Source organism: Liolophura sinensis, chromosome 6 (genome assembly GCF_032854445.1).
Source record: "Liolophura sinensis isolate JHLJ2023 chromosome 6, CUHK_Ljap_v2, whole genome shotgun sequence".
Taxonomy (NCBI): Eukaryota; Metazoa; Mollusca; class Polyplacophora; order Chitonida; family Chitonidae; genus Liolophura; species Liolophura sinensis.
The window spans coordinates 76116015-76138737 of NC_088300.1; the positions used below are offsets into that span (position 1 = coordinate 76116015).

General features: G+C 40.8%; 1 protein-coding gene across 1 annotated transcript; it reads right to left on the reverse strand.

Annotated features, from left to right (window-relative positions):
- Window positions 1–1432: 1432 nt before the first annotated feature.
- Window positions 1433–10124, reverse strand: LOC135469205 (metal cation symporter ZIP14-like). Its single transcript, XM_064747755.1, has 7 exons — window positions 9489–10124; window positions 5867–6038; window positions 5125–5294; window positions 4004–4132; window positions 3133–3436; window positions 2534–2721; window positions 1433–1689 (listed from the first exon to the last, which is right to left on the reverse strand). The coding sequence occupies exons 1-7, from the start codon at window positions 9777–9779 to the stop codon at window positions 1543–1545; spliced, it is 1401 nt and encodes a 466-aa protein (XP_064603825.1). The 5' UTR covers window positions 9780–10124; the 3' UTR covers window positions 1433–1542.
- Between the last annotated feature and the right edge of the window lie 12599 nt (window positions 10125–22723).

Sequence of the window (22723 nt, forward strand, 5' to 3'; positions counted from 1 at the left end):
ATTTAGAAGAAACTGATCTTAGTGTTAATGGAAACTTATTCCATTCCGTAGGACCGGAAGTTCTGAATAAATAATATGATAGATTTGTTTTATACAACGGTTTATGGAAGGCTAGATGTTTATCTCGCATGTGATACGGATTTAAAATTTCTTCTTTGATTAAAAAGGACTTTAAATATACAGGAGTAGTGTCTATGGAATAAAAGTAAATATGGGTTAAAATTAGAAATAATTCGGCAAGGGGTAAGATTTTCAGTTGACAAAAATGCGGTTGGGTATGGCAAAGGCGGCCTGATAAAGTAATTGCCCTTTTTTGAACTATGTACAAGGGCTTGAGGTGTGTTTGATATGCGTTTGCCCATAATATATTGCCGTATAGTAGATATGGATAAATAAGTGAGTAATAAATAACAGTATAACATTCAGGCCTATTAACAGCCTAATGCTTTACATGGCAACGTGGTACACATTAATTTATTAATGTACTTTCTAAGAATACGTCACTTCCCGCCCTCTAGCTCCAAAGGTAGGGTACAAAAATGGATGCCTTTGTACAAAAGATTTTATTCCGAAAGGTCAGTCATTGTTATTATTTCTACACTGCTTCTCATTGCACCTGGTGATTTTCTGTCCAAGGTGTAAATACTGAATGGGACTGACTCGCTCTTATGGAAAATAGTTTCACATTTAAAAGTAAAGAGAATCACAATCCACGAAGCTGTTTTCAGTTGTGGAATTTTGCCCATGGTATATAACTGTTTAACGCACCTGATAGTTTCAAACAGTTTTATATGACTTGCATCTGTCTACAGGATGAAGTCAGCATTATAATTCACGATCACACTCCATGGTTGATGTGAAATTCCAAGTATATTTTTCCAGCTTTTGTACATTTTCAGAAGTGCACAGAAGTGGTAATGATCTGGGCATTTGACAATGTCTAGACTTCATTAAATCCATTATCTCAAAAACGAGACGCCAGCAAACATTCCTGACAAGCCTCCAACATTTAGCCGCTCAGCTTCCGAGTGCGATAATGTCCACGGTATTGTAAGTCAAGCCAAGTCTTACGGAAGTCAACAACAGCCCATGTGCAAAATGTTTCAATCCAAAAATTTAATCAAATAGTGATTATCTTTAGGCTAATTATCATTTGACCAGTAGGTGTTCTGACGAAGGTACAAATACTGTTGAATCTTATTTTAAGAAAAAAAATAAATCACATTCGACGAATCTTTTTTTCATTTGTAACATGGCATTATGCACATGACACATTTTACTCCCAGTTGTTTGCAGGATAAAGGGAGCACTATGATTCCCCCTCAGACTCCATGGTTCTCCATGGTTGAAAGGTCAGTTTCTCACAGTTTGTGGCATGGCCAGAAATGCATAGCAGTGGAAATGATCTGAACATTGGACTTCAATCAGACCTACTGCCATAGAAAGTGGTGAAACGCACGGCACCCTTTCAACCTGGCCAGTGCAGGAATGCAATGATGTCCATGATACTGTCCAGCAACAACAGCGCTTCTGCATCTTATCTCATTCAAAAAAGTCCCCTGAGTAATTCGCCAAGATGAAAATAACCCCCAGACCTATCAACAGCCCAGTGTTTTGGATGAGGCAGACTTTGATTGGCCCAAGAGCTTGACCCTCTTCTGAATCTCCCGCCCGGTTTACTTCTGGTAACTGCGGAGTAAAAGTAGTTCAACTTGAAATGTATCCGCTATCACAAAATGACACACACAAGTTTTTTCAGAAATGTGAATCACAGTTATTCCTGTCTTACACAGCCTGTAGCCAATATGGCCTTTCAAGGTAATAATCAAATACAAATTCATTGCTTACTTCAGCAATGTGTTACAAACAAATGATATAAATAAACATATCAAAGGCATAGTCACACCGCATCCTGTCTAATTTTGTCCGATGTATTTATATTCATGAGCAAGGTTACAAAACGAGGCCTAAATCTTACATGGCTGGGTTCTAGAAGCATTTACTGTGATTGATAGACCTTAGATAGTGTGACTGCGGCTAGAGGAAACATATTTAAGTACTGGTTATTATTAACCAGAAAAGACCTGACTACATGAAAATACTATGTAATCAACTCTTCTAACTATATAAAAACAATAGAAAGGTACGTTTCTGTCTAGGATTGTTTGTTAAACGTACAATGAAACGTTTCGCTAAAAAGTATGTGCGAACTTAGACATGCTTTTGGGTGTGTGAAAGTCATTGATCTGACAAGGGGCGCACTCTTGCAACCTTGAACTTTATTGAACTACCCACTGCAGTGACGTCATCATTGCCTAATCAGCTTGCTCAGTACGAATTTTTTCGAATAATCGACAATGCACAGCCTTGGGTCATCAGCAGTATGATCGGCAAACGAGAAGTTGATCGGATGAAAGTTGTTTGGAGGAAATCGAACATAGTTTCTTTCCTTTTACAGATGAAACCAGCTTTGTGTTGATGGTTCTTAATGTTTTACCATATCTGCAAGACCAAGGGCTTCTAGTTGACTTACCATGTCCACAAGGGACACATAGAGGAACATGCCTGAGGCTGCCGCATACACCCACTGGTTGGCTGACGTGTTTTCTCCTAGTAGAATGCCTACAATGATTCCACCGTAACACACGATTGCCGCCAAACAGTTGTAAAACAAGGCTTTCTTGGCTCTCAGGCCGGAATGGACTAAAATTGCTATGTCACCTAAAACAGAATACATACATGGGTAAGATAGCATTTAGATACATAGTCCTTTATCAACTGTTATAAAATCTACCTTTCGGTTGCACCTTATCAGAGCCGTTCCGCGCCTAGTTTCTAAGGAGTATAATCAAAGGAGTTAAATGTAATGAAACACAAAGAGATTGTTTAAAGTCATATTCGATCTCTTGAGCAAACTTAAACTAATACTTGTCCAGAACCGCTCTGCCCAACCATCATTTCCGATTCTATCCCGATTAGCAGGTGCGAACTTTTGTCGGAGATAGCTTGTAGAATGTCTACCTTGATGTTGGTCAAAAGTCTCGGGGTTGAGATGAGAAGTTTTGGTACTTAAGCTGTCTTTCCCAAACGAGACATTGTGCATACGTCCATGCTCAGGGTTGGTTTGCCTACCTAGCTCATGGGGAATCTCTTCACATATAACAGCTATTGAAATGCTCAGACCGAGCAGTACACTCTCTGTGAAGCCAGCGCCAATGGCCAGTCCGTCCATGAAGTTGTGAATGGCGTCTCCGATAAGAACCATCCAGGCTACTGTGGCCACCCTTGTCTTCCCGTCTGCCCCGACCTCCAACCCGTGGGAGTGACCGTGGTTTACCCCAACACCGTTATGATCGAGCTCTAGAGCCTTCTTCTCACACGTAGCACTGTCGACGGTTAGCATCAATTCAGATTGCAATCGTTTGTCTTTGTGTCTCTGAAGTCAAACACAATTATTACATTTAGCAAATGTGAGACTCATAACCTGTTATAGGCATGTATTATGGCCATATCAAGGGAATTATGAGACAATATTCATGTGCCTTTTATTGCGCATATGGAATTATATATCTCAAATATCTCAGTATCTGATGCGAACTCGGAATATCTGAGATCAAACCAGGGCCGGGTCATATCAAAGACTTTAAGTGCCTCGGATGGTTAGAGCAAAGAAAAGGACTGGTTGACCTGGTGTCAGTACAATGTGGGGTGGGTGGAGTGTCTTTGGCAAGATGCTTCGGTGGTGCATGGAAGTACTTTGACGGCATGGACTCGCCCTGCCACTAGAAGGCACAGTACATGTACATACACACACACCGACTCCTCGTCGTCATATTACTGAAAAATTGGTAAGTACGACGTAAAACCCCAAGCATATATACATACAGTATCTGATAATCTGGGCCATCATATACAATTGTATATTCCCTGGCCAAATCAGAAATTTCCGACTTTTTGCTATTTCATATCACATTCGTTCTTCAGCTGATATTTCTGGCCTTACCCTGTTCTTATTGACGATCAAGTTCATGACTCTCTCTGTGAGGAAAAAAAAGTAGATGATGAGGACAATGGTGCCTGCCTTCCACAGATAATCCTCAGCTACCTCCTCCACGTTCATTAAGTTGTATGCCTGCGATTGAAAACACCAGTGAGAATTCAGTGTTAAGTATACCAGATGAGCAAATGTATCGTACAGCCATCGATGTGAGATGAATTAATACAGGATATAAGAGTTTTTGTGGTAAACCTTTTCACATACAGCATGAAATTAATAAGCCTAAAAATTGGATATTACATCATATTTGCACGGGGCTATAAATTTTCCTCAAAGTTTTATTCATTGTGTGTACATCGAGAAAAGTAACGCAGTGTAGTGTAGGAACGTTAGCTGATAGTAATAACGAACATATAAGTCCAAATGCCAGGGTTCAGTTCACAAAACTTCCCAAGTTCTTTTGCTTTTGCAAAAGCGTTTTGCTTAAGCAACGTAATACAATTGTTTCTTTTAAGTTTTGTCGAGAAAAACTCCATGTTTGTGAAACTCGGCTCAAATTACCATTGAAAAGAGTATGTTTTTCCTCGCATGTGCATGCAATAAAAAATTCTAAAATGTACCTCAAGTTGATAAAATATAAATGAAGTCAGCGCCAACATCCGCTGTGGGCTACTCCATTTTGCCCAAGAACTAGTCTTGAAGTCTTCTGCGTTAGGAAGAGAATTGCCGTCGGAAACCGACGAAGTACAGTTCGTACATTTCCGATAGAACTCTTCTTTCCGGAAGGTTGCGAACAGTACAGTTCGTTTTCCGCTTGACGTTTCGAGTTCACACGAACAAGCCGGCAGTTTTAATGACTCTCATTGACTGAGAGGCGTCACACCTCCTGCATAAAATTACAGGGTGTTAAAGATGGAGGACGTGATGGATTCAGCGATTTATACCAGCTTTGCCGTTTTCAGGCTTTACGTGCATGGCGAGGAAAAATCGCAAAATTATGCAGCAGGCACCACCAGATTGAAAAAAAAAGTGCTCTTTTCAGCCTATAGTGTAATGTTTTTTTTAATTTTCTTCTCCTTTAACTCTCAATAAACCGCCAAAACATGTCAAAAGCCAGTTTGACCTACCTCAGGCATGAGGACAAAAAGAGAGGTTCCCGTCATGCATCCCACGGCTAATGCTACCATGAACATGAGAACCAGCTTATAGTAGGTAGTATTCATGATGGGCACGAGGAAGGCGCCGATGTTAGACACGATCCCGATCAGTGTGGCGAACGCTAAGGAATACCCCCATACTGAAACACCAAGAAAAAAAACATCATCCACTGACTGTTTTGCATCTTCTGGAGTCCCTGAATTCTTTCGATTATACATCATGTGGTCGATATCCCTAAGTTAATTAAACTAATTGACCTGAATTATGTTGAATGAATGCAATATGTAGTCAATCAAGTATAGTCAAATGATTTTAATGCAAACCAGCCTTCCATTGTGAAGAGTCTATCCGCGTTCCATTTCCTTGGATAACAACATTAAAGTGTGTTTTCTGTCTACAGTACCATGTTTCTTCAGATCTCCCGATTCCCATAGATTACATATAATAGCGACCAGGTGAGCTAATCAGTTATTCGCCTTACTAGTTACACTGAGCACCTGTGCAGTGGTAACTACTTATTCATCCATTCATTTATGCGACTGGTGTGAAACCACGATAACTCCCTTGAAACACCCTCCGATCAGGTTTCCGGCAGGAAGAAATCAGAGTGCAAAGTATACCATTTCTCTTTGCCATTAAGTCTGCTGTTGTCGCATGCTTAATAGTAGATTGCCTTTCCTGTTAACAAACAACTATCGAAAGTTAAGTTACCTTCTGCCTTTGTTGGTTTAGAATGGTTAATGTGAGATCCGTTAGTCTGACGACAGTTACCCTGGCTGAGGGCATAGACCACTGGGGTAAGAAGCCTCCCCAGGAGTGAGGGATTCACCTTGGCGCTCGTGGGCAATCCAAACATCCCAAACACAGACGCTGCATCTGGACACTGCAGAGAAAAATAAAAACTTTATGAAATGAAATTACTGTTGAAAATTGATTTAATAATTTATGTGATTGTATAATAATTGTTGCATTTATTAATGTTGTCATATGAAGGGCCAATATTGACGTACAGCACGTCGTTATCCCCAAGGTCCTTGTTACGTAAGCAGCTCTGCCAAGCAGGAAACTTCTCTCAAGGAATACGATACACTCTGATCATATGGACAGCTCAATATGGCCATAGTCATGGAGAGGGGGCGGGCAGGTGAAGATTAGCCCCTGCGTCATCGGAATTGAAGTCAAATTCACTGTAGCATATAGGTGGCGTTGGTCAGGGATCCTCAAAACAGCCATTTATGAGGTATCTGTTCTGTGACCTCATCAAGAGAGGTTGGGCGGGAATGAGATCATCTATCACTCCTGTTGGTTTGTTTTTTTAAGCCTGACAACTTGTACTATGCATGGTAGCTTATAGAGTTACTGCCACCATACCCCCTCCCCCCATGGCCATTTTAGGAAGTTTGTGTGATCTACCCCTCCATGTCACCCTCAATATGGACAACATTGTGAATAATGGAAACCCTTGTTTAAATCTCCTTTGAAGTTTAGTCTAATCTTGTAGAGGCACAAGAAGCTTTTCCATCCAAAGTTCAAATCGCTTGACAAGTACCCATTGTGAGAAGTGGTCGAGCCGAGTTTTATCTTTTCTAAACTTTTAGTTCCACAGTACTATAGGTCCAATGTGTTTATCAACAGGCGTGTGTTGTCTGATAACACGTGCTTTTAATCCTGACTTTTTTGACCTTAAACTGTTGAAAGTATACCTTGATATAAGACTGGTATGTAATACATATGCATGTTAACAAAATATTGATTTGTTTGTTTTATGTGATTTTGTGAATGGTGTTTAAAGCCGTGTTTTGTTATGGTTTTGTTTATTAGTTCCTTGTTCTTTTTTTTTTGTCACTTATACCAGCTGATTCACAACCCACTGTGACTGAACGCCTCAGCCGAAAACAACGAGAGCTAGATTTAAAGACGTGACCTCACGTTACAAAATACATATAAAACAAATAAATGTTAAATAATGAAGTAGGCTGTTCGTAAAAACCACGTTTAAACAAAATTCGCGTATAAAGACAACCTTTGTAGGGATAGGATAACAAATCAGAAATAAGTGTCTTGTACTTGTCAGAATGAGTGTCTTGTACTTGTCAGAAATAAGTGTCTTGTACTTGTCAGAAATAAGTGTCTTGTACTTGTCTATAGGTTTTTTTTACCCTTCTGCGAAATACAATGGATTGACAGTTCAGACATGAATATTGTGTCTGGTCGGTATAAAATGTGTCCTTTACTTCCTGCCTGAAATGTTATTTTCGTGAAGGTTTGACTTTGTAAAAGGCCTGCTGGTTCAAAAGTGTATTAGTTAATACCGATATTAAGTCATATTACGTAAGTGTGATTTAACAGAATCCAGTAACGGATACAGTTGTACAGAGACCAAATGGCACCACAGCAAGATTTAGTTCACATTTAATATACTGTTACGCAATTACTTTTGGGCTAAGTTAAATTTGGTATTCAGTCATAAGACACTTTTGAACAACTAGGCTCAGAAAACGTCAAAGCACTTTTCACGCTAAGGAAAATCTAAATAATTATAACGACACCTGATATAAAATCTTACGCCATTAATTATACAAAATGTGTTTTGTAAACACATCATAAAACACATCATAATGTATTCGAGTGGTTCTGTTTGGTTTCAGTTTGAAAATCCATGGTCAGTAACATGAATGGTTACCTTTTCCTAACTTTCCTATTTCTGTTTGTTGGTTTGTTGACTTCATTTACTGATTGTTTGTTCTAAATTTGTTCACCCATTCAATACCGGCTTAGTTCACAGTTCGATAGCTGATGTCCAGCTTGTGATAACGTTTGTTAACCGACTGACACGGACTTCACCCGGATATTTACCTGCATTCAGCAGGCCACTGTGTAGTACATATAGGTACTCAGTCTAGCCCCGCCTAACTTAAGACAAGATCGAGTTCAGTGTGCATGTAATACACACACACACACACACACGCGCACACACGCACATATTTATATATATATATATATATATATATAATATATATATATATATATATATATATATATATATATTATATATATATATTATATATATATATATATATATATATATAATAGGCAGCTATAGGTTTGGTAATATTGTTTACAAAGATTTCAGCTGGTAAAACTTTTTGTTCAGTTCATTGACGGAAACCAGTATAGAACAGTTATAAACAGGCGTAACCGATTCCAGACAAAACTTGCAGGCGAAATGCATTGGAATTTCTGTAGTGCTGTATCAAGAATAAGAGCATAGTGTCCTTCAACTAACTTCTATTTCATCAAGTATTTTTTAATTCCAAATTGGCCATATGGGCGTGCATTCTTGACAGTCAACGCAAAACAAAATAAGAAATGTTTATGTTCATAATTATGTACAAAGTAAAGCCCATGTAGGTTGGGTTGGTGTAAGTTGATAGATATATAAGCAATATCAAAAATTGTGCCCCCTCTAATTGCAGTGTGTAAACAGTGGCCCCGTGTGCCCCGCTAATTGCAGTGTATAAACAGTGGTTCCGTGTGTCCCGCTAATTGCAGTGTATAAACAGTGGCTCCGTGTGCCCACTAATTGCAGTGTATAAACAGTGGTTCCGTGTATCCCGCTAATTGCAGTGTATAAACAGTGGCTCCGTGTGTCCGCTAATTGCAGTGTATAAACAGTGGTTCCGTGTGTCCCCGCTAATTGCAGTGCATAGACAGTGGTTCCGTGTGTCCCGCTAATTGCAGTGTATAAACAGTGGCTCCGTATGTCCCGCTAATTGCAGTGTATAAACAGTGGTTCCGTGTGTCCCGCTAATTTCAGTGCATAGACAGTGGGTCCGTGTGTCCCACTAATTGCAGTGTATAAACAGTGGTTCCGTGTATCCCGCAATTTGCAGTGCATAGACCAGTGGTTCCGTGTGTCACGCTAATTGCAGTGTATAAACAGTGGCTCCGTCATTTTCTGCGATGTTAATCTGATTCCACTATTCAGCCTAACAGAGAAAGATGCCTTTAGTAAACACTGTGTTGATGAATGCTGCATGACTGGTATGAAATGGGTGAGGTTAGCTATACCTAACTGTAGCATTAGCTGCATTATATACTGTGCTGCTTGTGGTTCGCGGTTCGATTCCCGGTCAAGTTTTTGCCACGCACTTTTTTGTACAGGCCTGTTAGTACATATATGATATTGTGACAACCATTGATGTTCCACTCATTACTGATTCATACAAAATAATTTAAATGTGAATTCTTTTCTACAGGTAAATGCCTAACTTCAGTCATTTTGTCTAAATTGTTAAAATTAGATATTATACCGCTCACTGACTGTTCTTACCATTGTCTTGAAGCATGCTGTACTGTTTTCGTCCAGGACATCTCCCGGACAATACACGGGGAAGACTTCTCCAGGAAGGCTCTCCAGGTCAGCCTGACATTGGTTAATCAAGGACTGGATAGCGTTATCAAACTCGCCGAGGGACAAAACCCCATCCTGATCCGTGTCCTGACTCTGGACCATTTCCCTCAGGTAGAACTTCCGGGCAGCTTGGGACAGCTTCGGCGCCTGCGTCTGGCTCAGGGAAACCGGCCATAGCAGACAGAGGAGAAGCAGAATGAACAACACCATCGTGGATTACTTCGGACACAGGAACTGCCCAAAACTACGTGGTGGTCACCGTATATAGACCCTGGGTGGTAGTGCGTTATTCGGACTATCAAAACTTTTACCAGCCGTGGATATAAGTGTTTTTAATCCCTTTATAAGGCTGGGCAGGGGTCTGCGTTTCGGGTGAATAAGGAGCCGATCAGCTGTTCGCCGCCATCTGTGGCAAAGAGCTCAGCACGTGTACGAATCATAGAACGCGCAGGGAGTTGCTGTGAACCTACCATGTGGTCGTGCATTTGTCACGAGGTAGACATCTGGAGAATGGATAATATGCCAGACATACACTATATATTTATATACACCCGGCACACACTTTTATCTACCTTGATAATACGGGCTAAAGGTGTAAGTTCCCGGTGTTGTCTTTGTAGATTGCTGAGATGTAAACTCCACGTGGTTAGCGAAACCCAGCACACCTCCATGCAGTTCCGCTGAGAGATCCTGTTAGGGCAGATCCTTTATTGCATGCGAGGCATGGTCACTGACCCAATACACATGCATGGTCGGTGCTCTTGGAATGCATTGCTCTCAAATTATATATCACTGTAGATATAACCTTCAGACCTACTGAGATATTCGTTTGTAGATCTATGTCTTTAAGGGCTTTACAACTTATATAAATCAAGTCTCTGCTAGCAGTTCTTGTAAATTATGTTTTTCAGGGTTATGTGTGTGTTAAGTTAAGCTGTACTTTTCACTATATGTTTACCATTACATGTATACTGTGTTTTCTTGACGGTATTTTTTTTATACATATGCGGATAAGAATACGTCTGAATCCTTTAGTTTTAAGGTCTTTCTGTATTGTTACACGTAGCCCAGGGCGTACTCCTGCTCTTTGTACACAACTTCCCCTTCTTGTCATGCAGTTGTAACCATCATATATGACAACGTATATAGCAGGCTGCATTCTGTGCAGTGAAGGGTTATACTGCCCACATTCTATACCCATGTCGTCCTAAGTAACATATACGTGACATCTGGGTATAAAATGAATAGGTCATGATATATTGGGGTAAATTTGCCCGAGATATCAGGTGTCCAAGAACTAGTTCATCATCTCACCCGGCCTGGAACATACATGGTTTCAAATCTCAAGGGGCCTCCGTGGCTCAGTCGGTTAGCGCGCTAGCGCAGCGTAGTGACCCAGAAGCCTCTCACCAATGCGGTCGCTGTGAGTTCAAGACCAGCTCATGCTGGCTTCCTCTCCGGCCGTACGTGGGAATGTCTGTTAGCAACCTGCGGATGGTCGTGGGTTTCCCTCGGGCTGTGACCGGTTTCCACCCACCATAATGCTGGCCGTCGTCGTATAAGTGAAATATTCTTGAGTAGGGCGTAAAACACCAATCAAAAAAAAAAAAAAAAAAAAAAAAAACCAAATCTCAAGTAAAGCCGTCTGCGCACCATTCCCATACAACGCATTTTGCATCTTCTTATCTCATTTTCCCGCCTAAACAAGATCTTAGTCACATTTATACATTTATACAAGAAAAAAACTGATATTAACAATGTACATGTACTTGTGGCCAAAGGCATACGAACCACATTCAGTTAATGTTTACTTAGTGACAGCAGATCCAAAGTTGTACTGCTACCCGATCATTTGGTTTGTATATATTTATAATTTAATGTTTCCGTAGTATAGTTATAAAGGCCGTATAAATTATACCCAACAGTCATAGAATGCATTTTAATTGTTCAAGATGACCCGAGAACCTCTCACCAATGCGGTCGCTGTGAGTTCAAGTCCAGTTCATGCTGGCTTCCTCTCCGACCGTACGTGGCGCCACAACTGGCGGATGGTGGTGGATTTCCCCCGGGTTCTGCCCAGTGTCCTCCCACCATAATGCTGGCCGCTGTCGTTTGAGTAAAAAATTCTTCAGTACGGCGTAAAACGCGATTCATATAAATCAAATAAATAAATTGTCTCAGATTGTTGAAAAGTCTTATTTCCATCAAGTCTACCAATGATATTTTAATCTGCTTTTTCTACTTCAGGTTAGCTTTGCGCTTATCAGGCAAGTCCACGTACAGACTCCGACTCTTACCACTCCGGATTCATCTTATACTATTTCCTCATAGGCTTGGTTGATAGGGAAGTATTGCACTGAGAAAGTGAGTTAGTCTGCCGTTTGTATCAGTTTGACAACTTAGTAAACGTTTGTTACAACAGATTGTATTGGTCTATATAAGATCTAACCTTATTACATTTTCACACTGTTTTCGAACGAATCTGTGGCTACATTGCAATATAAATGTGTTTGTCAACATTAAATACATGTGTTGGTTCACGTAGTACTGTGTTAACTGTTGTGTGCTAAACGGACATAGGCGGGTAAATGCACCTTTTTCTGTCTTACGCCCGGTAACATTTAAATTGGGATCTCAAACTAAATCGGCACGTGCGAGAAATGTTTAAAAACATTTTTCTACTGCTTCTTTTTTAAATGACCTTAACACGACCGTGACATTCCCGCAGCGTCCGCGCGCGTGACATTGCTGATGCTGTTTCCGCATAGTACATACGACTAGCCTACACATCGTGCTGTTTTGGTGGCCGTAACAACACATCAAGGTGTGAAACATTCATCCTGAACTGTTCAACTGAACTTCTATATAAAGTGTCAGTTTCACTAGCGTATTACAAATAAAACCAGCTCTTTATAGTATGTGGTTTTTTAAGGGCTTGTGGTCAGAGCCCCTCTGTGAACACATTCAACTACCCTCTTATTCACACTGGGGATCTCATTGATGCAGTATATGTCAACATTCATACAGACGGGGACGAAAGAAGAAAAATGGCAGAGATGACTAATGCGATCTAATCCCAGAATACCTGTAACCAATTATGACGAATAAATCTCTAATTTATTTCTATTTAATTCTTTAATAAGTTGACAAATCATGGGAATCTCCAGCAGCCAGTGATAATCTGGTACAAACAGTGATATTCTGGTACAAACAGTGATAATCTGCTACAAACAGTTATAAATCTGATACAGAGATAACACCATAGGAACAGTGATATTCTCATGCAGATAGTAATACTCTCATACAGTGATAACCTGATACAAACATTGATAAATCTGACACAGAGAGCGGGTGTTGCGGTTGCAGACGTTTGTTTTTTTAACCGCTAGTACACCCGAAGTGCGGGTTCAAACTGGGGTTCAAAGATAGAAACATTTTTATTTGATTTCCCTCGTTCCCACTGCTCATTGCACAGTCTGACCGTCTTCGAAGGCCACTTGTCTTCCACCAATATTGTCTGCAGATTTCTGGCTTACAAGTTGGTCAGTAAATTGCCAAAGGTCTGTGGTTTACCCTGATTTCCTCCACCCATGAACGGACCGTCATCGTATACATTCTTGTGCATGACGTTCAACAACAAATAAATAAACAAATATTATACACGCATAGGTAATCTCAAATTGATAATGATAATCTCACATAGACAATGATAATTTCACACAGATAGTGATAATCTCATACAGACAATGATAATCTCACATAGACAATGATAATTTCACACAGATAGTGATAATCTCATACAGACAATGATAATCTCACATAGACAATGATAATTTCACACAGATAGTGATAATCTCATACAGACAATGATAATCTCACATAGACAATGATAATTTCACACAGACAATGATAATCTCACATAGACAATGATAATTTCACACAGATAGTGATAATCTCATACAGACAATGATAATCTGGAAAGCAAAACTAACACAGACTGTGGTGATCTGACACAGCCAGAGATAATCTGACAAAGACAGTGATGATCTCACACAGACTGTGGCAACCTAGCACATAGAGTGGTGGTCTAATCTGACACAGACAGAGATAATCTGATACAGTGATGATCTGACACAGACAATGGTGATCTGACAGAGATCATCTGAGAGATGATCTTATAAAGACAGCGATAATTAAGCACAGTCAGTGATAAAACGGCAAAACAGTGAAAACATTTGATAGTCTGATAAGGTCAATAATAATCTGAAGCCGATAGTAACACAACTTGTAAAACGCGTGTTTTATACACGTATGTAAATGTCAGGTCTATATTAAGAGGATACAGACAAGCTCAGCATTCTCTAGGGGCGCTCGGACGTCCAGGCTTGATGTTCCTTTGTGAGATATATAACATTAAATTCTACATATCCCTTTATGAAGATATATTTTATACCATTATGCAGTAAATTCTGTGTAAGTCTTTACCATTAATCAGTTCCTTATAGGGAAACGACCTAACAGCACGGTGATAAGAATTTTAAAGCATTCATCGACCCACAATCTTTGTCGCCCCTGTCACATGTGCACCTGTGTGTTTTCTATAACTCACCTTGCCGCCGTTTATGCTTATGCCTGTAAATTCGTGCTTGGAATTAACTCATATATGGCTGTAAACCTACAATCTCCGCGAGGCCAGGGTTCAGATATTGATAGTACCTGGAACTAATATAATAGATTATAACAATGCCAGACAGTATACGCGTACACAGATATGTATGTCTGCTGCTTGCACCTTATTACATTCATATCCAGGAAAACTCAACGGAATTAACTTCTCGATGGCCTTTAGGAGTCCTGCTGCAAGACCGACTTACACGACAGTTATCATACTTGTTAAGTTGAAAAGATAGGACTAAATGAAGTAACGGAAAAAAGTGTTAAAGACATGCCTTAATGCAGTTTTAGGTATCGTAGTTAAAGGCATAGGGGGCCCCCACTGCCTATAGTCTATTTATTTTAGCCAGTTGCCTATATTTAGCTATCTGTGAAATCAGCCATATTCGCTTTTCATTAGTGACACGTTTTCATACAAGCGGGCAATTATAAAGCACGGTGTTAACTTTGACAAATTAATAAATAAATATTCACGTATAACACAGACAGTTGTAATTAATTTCGTTTTGTTTTGCATCGTAAGTATATAGATATATGAAGAATGTTTGTTAAGGATTCCATATACTATATTTAACAGTAGCATGATGTTAGCAATATGGAACTACCTCTTTGATAAACACATCACACATTTTCCCAATACTGCAAAGTTCATTTTCATATTAAAGCTATAATTGTACGATTTTGTGTGACTGATAGCGTTTATCGATATAGCTTTCCTTATTTCTAGGTAAGCAGTGAGTGGTGTACGGGGTTGTTTTTACAATAACAACACGGTTTCCAATCAGAGCTCTACTGATGTAGATCTACATTTGTGTACTTTTTTTGGAAACCGTACCATTGAATATTTTACAGAAATATTCTCCTTCATTCACACTGGCGGCGAACTGCTGTTTAGTACCTTGTTACACAACGGGTGAAGTACAATCACTTGACAGTGTGATATTTATTATCTTGTCACACAGCGGGTGACGCACAACCACTTTGCAGTGCAATATTTAGTATCTTGTCACAAGTCGGTTGAGGTGTAACCATTTGCAGTCTTACGATGGATGAAGAAAAGCCACTTGGCGGTGTGGTATCTAGTGTCTTGTCACACAACGGTTCAAGTTCTTGATTTGAAGGGAGACCTTTACCTCAGGGTTGTATTATAAACCAATAGACTGACCACATCCTTCAGCTTGAACTGTATTCATGTAAAATTTCCATACAAAATGACCTTGAAATAAACTAATTTTCATAATAATCTCGTGCAATTTCGGACTAGTTTACCCCGGTTAGAAATTGAGGTCGGAATATGGAAATGGTATAACTACAGATAAAAATAATATCTATCCATTGGTCAATATTCTTGTAGACTACAACTGACCAAAGGTTGGGCAATTATTTGTGACCGTGAATTTAATTTGGATTAATATGTTATATTTGCTACTGCAAGACACATACGCATGGTCTGCTTAACAAATTAGATTTGCCGGCACTCTCATGCACATGTCAACGCATATTAATTCATGATAGCTTTACAATTTTAATAGTCCTAAAATATCACACTGGTCAGTGCCTGGACATCCTTGCCGGCTTATTTCAGCACGTCTGTCTTTCCATGACGTCAACGCTCTGACGTTAATCCAGATTCTCTTACAGTGCAACTTCGGTGTAAAGTCATGACGTAAAGGAAGATATTCAGTCCTCTGTCTGGGGAACACATTGAATTTATAGACATTAAATTTATGCAAAAGAAATTTATTCAAACGCTTGATTACGTTTCCCTTTTTATCTTTTCAAAACAAAAAAATACATATACAGATAGCAATATGTTGTATATCAGTAAAATCAATTTGTATATTTGTTAAATGTTCGTATCAGAGGCATATTTAGTCTGCATGTCCATTAACAGGCCTGAGAAGAAACCCTATTCTGTCCTAGTCTTTAAATTGAGACTAGCCGGCCATCTTGCAAAGCCCCCACCTGGACATCGATGGCATGTCTTCCTTGTAGACCGTGTTTGTGCCCACCAGGAAATCCGTGTTCTTTCATGGCTCAATACGGTTATAGAACTCTCCAAAACTGCATCAGATGAATAAGTTCTCGGCAATTCGTCTTTCTTCCCTGCATATAATAATTTAATAATATCACAGGCCTATAATGTCGCTTTTATGGTTTGCAATTATTGAAGTGTGATCTCTTTCGGGTTCATGCGTTTTAAGTGCTTATCACTGCTTGCTTGCAATATAACGCCAAAGAGGCGCTTAACAAAATAGTTCATACAAATATCCCATGACACAAGCCAATTTTTTCATGTCACCCCAAGCTACATGACAACACAGTTGCTAGCAAGTACGTCAGCAGTAGGTTACATCCGATGAACCCAGTTGCCAAAGTTCGCCCAACAAACATGATCGGAATAAATTGTCCGGTATAATAACATATTAGCCTCCTCTTCGTCAAAGTACAAAACAGACAAGTCTGCCTAACACACTACAAAAAGCTTTCCCCGTGATGTGATGCGCTTCGCTCAGACAGCACCGACACTAGCAAGAGGTAGGCTACACCATATAGGTAACAGCAGAATGGAGCACAAAAAGTGGCTTTTGTGGAACCTTTTCGGTGCATTGTTTACATTTTGCTTTGGATTGACGTCCGCGTTTGACGGTACATTACTTGACCGTCCAACGTTTCCATCACCAGATTCCAAATTGCTTCCACATACAGCAACTTCAGTGTCTGAAGTGAAATCGCTTCCGTATGCAGCAAATTCAGGATCAAACACCAAATTTAATTTTCAACAAGGAAGTCCAGAGTTAGACGCCAAAGTGGTAACATCAACAACGGATGCCGATTTAACTGTAGCATCTGTATCTGACGACGTCAATTTGCCAACTACTGAAGAAAAGCCCCACAATGGTTCGCGTTCTCGTACAGCACGTCATCATTTGATGCCTTGCAGCGACCAGAAGGAGATGGGAGTCCATTCCAGCGACCCATCTGTGACAGCATGCGGAGGTACTTCCGGCCATAGTTTTTCCGAGTGTCTGCACGAAAAGGTGAGCTGACAATAATATGGGTATGCATCGTAAGGTCAGATATGGTTTGGTAAGTGATAAAAACGGAGGACTAGCCCAACTGGAAACAAACGTTTATCAGACAAAAAACTTTACTTTACCTAATATTGAAATCCCCAAGTGTGAATTTCTGTGTACTAAGATATGCTTTTAACAACCTGATCAGGGTAGGCTGCCTGTCTCGCTGCTGGTAAACTCAAAACACATGGTTCCTGTTTCACACTTAATCTGTGGGACAAACGGTTCCTCCCAATATCACAAAATCACCAAGAAAAAGAAGAAAGTGGATATTTGTAAGAGTCGTTTCACAATTCTACTGTGTGATGCAGCTTATTAGCCCCAGCGCAGCCTTCTCCTGTCTGTTGCAGATTATTAGCCCCAGCTCACCCTTCTGCTGTATGTTGCAGTGTATTAGCCCCAGCTCACCATTCTTCTGTGTGTTACAGTGTATTAGCCCCAGCTCACCATTCTACTGTGTGTTGCAGTGTAGTAGCCCGAGCCCACCATTCTATTGTGATGCAGTGCATTAAGAACAGCTCTCCATACTACTGTTTGTTGCAATTTATTAGCCACAGCTCACCATACTACTGTTTGTTGCAGTGTTAACCCCAGCGCACCCTTCTGCTGTCTGTTACATTGTATTAGCCCCAGCTCACTATTATACTGTCTGTTGCAGTGTGTTAGCCTCAGTTCACCATTCTACTTTGTATTGCAGTGTGTTAGCCTCAGCTCACCATTCCACTGTGTGTTGGGTGCCTCCGTGGCTCAGTCGTTTAGCGCGCTTGCGCAGCGTAATGACCCAGAAGCCTCTCACCAATGCGGTCGCTGTGAGTTCAAGTCCAGCTCATGCTGGCTTCCTGTCCGGCCGTAAGTAGGAAGGTCTGCCAGCAACCTGCGGATGGTCGTGGGTTTCCCCCGGGCTCTGCCCTGTTTCCTCCCACCATAATGCTGGCCGGCGTCGTATAAGTGAAATATTCTTGAGTATGGCGTAAAAGACCAATCAAATAAATAAAATAAATAAATACTGTGTGTTGCAATTTATTAGCCACAGCTCACCATTCTGCTGTCTGTTGCAGTGTATTAGCCCCAGCTCACCATTCTACTGTGTGTTGCAGGGCATTAGCCCCAATTCACCATTCTACTGTGTATTGCAGTGTATTAGCCCCAGTTCACCATTCTGCTGTGTGTTGCAGTGTATTAGCCCCAGCTCACCATTCTGCTGTGTTGCAGTGTATTAGCCCCAGTTCACCATTCTACTGTGTATTGCAGTGAATTAGCTCCAGGTCACCATTCGACTGTTTGTTGCAATTTATTAGCCACAGATCACCATTCTACTGGGTGTTGCAGTACATTAGCCCCAGCTCACCATTCTACTGTCTGTTGCAGTTTTAGCCCCAGCTCACCATTCTACTGTCTGTTGCAGTGCATTAGCCCGGACAGTGTTCTGCAGTTTTACAACGTCACCGACGACGGCATTGATTCCATAGACAATTACCAACCAGATATTCCATACGATGTTTTACAACTCGTCCGTTACTTCTGTTTTCACCAACCCCATGTGTCAACACCACTTCCGGCAGAGGATGGAGCAGCCACTAGGCACCGGAAGTCGACCCCAGCTGAAGGTAAGACGCCTCTCCAGTATCTACTACACCAAGCGGTACATGGTCTTATTTGTTGGCCTATCCTTCAACCCGACTCTCTGTCTAAATTGAACTCTAAGATGCAAAGTTAGGGTCATTTTGGACAATGGAGGAGTCTTGAAACACATTCGCTTATTAAGGCCTATTTTGCTGCACTGATTATCCTATACATCGTTCCCAGTTGACGTCTTCCTGATTAATAATACCCTTCTTCCAGCCTGGGGATACGGTACTGGTTTCGTACTCGTCATCAACTGCATCTCCATGGTGGGCGCTGTCTTGGTACCAATAATGGACAAACCGTTCTACAAGAAAACTTTGATCATGATGGTAGCTTTGGGTGTAGGGGCTATGGCCGGGACCTCAATCTTTGTGCTCATTCCAGAGGTAAGAGACCTTGTGTGCACAGCTTCTTAATATTCATGTCCTCTTGATTCTAGCTACATTGCTACCGAGTCTTGCTCGTGTTGTTCAGGATTGGTGCGTCATGTAATAAGACATAAATGTTTCAAACTTTTTAGATTGTGTTAACAGCCAAATTTTATGGCTCATTATATTCTCAACATTATTCTATATGTTCGTCAGTAGTTAGAACCATTGCACTTCTCAACTGCCGATAACTGTCTGCTCTTTTAGTTCGTATTTAACGCATTGTCGTCGTTGCTCTTGTAGTGTCCACTTTCTACGTTTTTGTCTATAATGGCATACATTTTTTATAATTTCATCATGACCCAGGCGTTTGATCTGATGAACATCGAAGAAACAGCGGGCAAGTACAAATGGAAGTCAGCCACTGTAATAGCTTCTCTCTTCGTGTTTTACGTGTGGGAACAAGTCATGCGTTTACAGGCCGAGTGGAGAAAGGTACCACCGTTGTACAGGTCTCTTATGTGATTAACGTTTTAACTGCACTTAATGTACGATTATTTCACTTCGTATAATGGCTACCATCTTTTTGTTGACAAAACCGACTCGGGTGATAACGCCCTATATGATGCATACGGCTTGAGCTGAATTCAATCACACACACACAATGATTAAAAGTTATCGGCATTACTACAGGAGAATGTTAGCAAAGCTCCGTCCACATGAACTGATAAGTGCAAAGTACTTGTCGGAACGAGTTCTTTACAAATCATAAGTATATGAGTAAACCAGTATTTTCCCATGCAGTACTTCTTTTAGATTTGATGACAATATAACGGTGTTTTCCTCCAAGTTCATGGTACGGCTAGCGTATTGTTACTTCAGCTTTTTTTCTATTTTTGAAACCTTTTAAATAACACAATTTCCAACACGACCACTTTGAGTTTACATGGCTGGTTTAAAATGTTAAGCCACTGGAACATCTTTTCTCGCGCATTGGCGACTCCGATTGTATCCAGATTTACCGCTGTTTTTAACCAATACAGGAGTCTAAACGTTAAGTACCACACGTTATTTAAAAACCTAAAGTAATGAATAAACAACATACTGCACAGCTTTTTTCTGAATAATTTTAGGCGAAAAAGGTTCCCAGTTCAACAGTGCTTTAACTTTGAAGACAACAACTAAGTCTGTTAAAAAAAAATGTTCCCCGGATGTTAGATGGTGTGAAAGTTTAATGTCGCCGATCGTTTGATTGCTATTCATGTAAAAAAAAATGAGTAACACACAGAGGTATAGAGTTTGGCTTTTCTTTTGTGGCTTAGCAAAAGCTCGAGAAAAACAGTAAGCAAAAGAAGATCGCTGAGGAACAAGAAATGCTGGAGGTAGGAAATGACAAACCCTCTCCGGAGAAGCCGGGTCTGGATGAGGTGGTCGTGGAATCCCTGCAGACTGGACACGGTCACTCACACGGACTATCACCCGATGGTCAGGTGGCTACAGTCGCCTGGATTGTCCTCATCGCTGACGGGATACATAAGTTTGTGGATGGCTTGTCCATCGGAGCCAGCTTCGCCAACAGCGTAGTTACTGGCATCAGTGTGTCCGTGGCGATTCTCTGCGAGGAACTGCCTCATGAACTAGGTCAGTGGGGAGAAATTACGTCAGCGGCGACATGGAATGACTAGCCCATTTTCCATGCATCATCGGTTTTACAAATATATGTCCCAGTTTTAGGTGGTATGATCCTAACACTTATACATGTCTCCTTTTCTGCACCCTATCATTCCGAGATCCCATTTTTATACCTGATGAGTGGATGTCTCACAAAGAACCATTGCATTATAAGCTGAATAAAGTTGTCTCCACTGCCACCGGCCCTTGACCCATGTATAGTCCTTCCATGTTGGTTCAGGTGTGGTCTTACGTTTGGATGTTATCCGAAAGGCAATGACTTTAACCAGACAGGTTGTCAAGTATTTGGCGAAAGCCAGTGGCTTTTTAGTTGGGTAGATTCACAGTTATTGGACGAGGGACAACGCATGTCTATAACTATGAGAATCCGCTTTCGTTCCCAATAAACGGCGACCCTAATCGATATCTTGTGATATATTCTTTAGTTCGGCTTAAACCCATACTCGGCAAAATAGATGAAACTGTGTTACTTAGTTCAGTTTTTAAGGTTGCGACACACTTTTCAGTGGCTTATATAAAGAAATGCAAAGCCCCCAAAAAGTTGTCAGTATGTGAGATTATTCTTGTTAGTGGTTTAGGGTATTCTATAAGCGTCATATCGTGAAAGCGAAATCCATTTTGGTGTTCATTCTTATCACAGGCGACATCGCCATTTTGGTACACTCGGGAATGAAGATGAAGAAGGCGTTGCTGTACAACTTACTGGTTAGTCTGCCCTGCCTGGCTGGACTTGCTGTGGGTATTCTCCTGTCGGAAGCCACGGCCGCTGATAAGTGGATATTCTCCGTCGCTGGCGGCGTCTTCATGTACATCGCACTGGTGGATATGGTAAGCCTACGAAACATCGCCTTAGGTATGCCCATCTTTGGAGTTTACGACTTTAGAGATACAATCTCTACGCATGCGTACTTTAAAGATTAAACTCCGGGGGACGACCACCGATGAAATATCCATGCAGATCCAATCCCCTAGGTTGCTAAGTTAACATGCGCTTAGGTATAAAATAGTAATACAGACGAATAAACCTTGTCTAACTTTACGACAAAGTATTTTTCCCCACCTGACCGGCATAAAGATTTGTTTATTTATTTGGTCTGTGTTTTACGCCGTACTCAAAAATACTTCACTTATACGACGGCGGCCAGCATTATGGTGAAAAGAAAGCCCGGGGGAAACCCAGCATGTGCTGGGCTTGAACTCGCAGCGACCGTATTGGCGGGAGGCTTCTCGGTCATTGTGGACAGGCATAAAGAGGCCAGAATGTAGAATCAACTCTGGTTAATGTCTTCGCGACAGAAGACTTAACATAAACCCTTTGACCGAAAACGCTTGGTTGTGTGCGTTGTTGATAAACAGACGGGCAAAGCAGGCCTACTTATGTTACGTTTCATTTTTTTCTCTCATCTACAGCTTCCAGAAATTCGAACAGCGGACGAAAGAGATCCAGCGTACAGCTCGATCCGATCCAAAGTGACGCTGGCGGCATTACAAGATGTGGGTCTCCTGCTGGGATTCCTGATTATACTGATTCTAGTAACAGTCTTCTAGTTAGCGAAAAGTCAGTGGTGAAACCATTGCACGATTACCGTGAGGCAATTTATCATCATCTTATACGAGTAATGCTGATGTGAGAGTGTTAAATCATGAGAGGAAGACGGACTTTACATGGTTTCTTACTATGACAGGCGTTTCGAGTGTACCCCCCGTACACGTTCGC

Coding starts and splice junctions, on each gene's coding strand:
- LOC135469205 (XM_064747755.1), bottom strand. CDS start 9,779: ATGGTGTTGTTCATTCTGCTTCTCCTCTGTCTGCTATGGCCGGTTTCC. Junction 6,039..9,488: donor CAGCATGCTTCAAGACAATG/GTAAGAACAGTC, acceptor TTTTCTCTGCAG/TGTCCAGATGCAGCGTCTGT. Junction 2,722..3,132: donor AGAGATTCCCCATGAGCTAG/GTAGGCAAACCA, acceptor ATTCTGTTTTAG/GTGACATAGCAATTTTAGTC.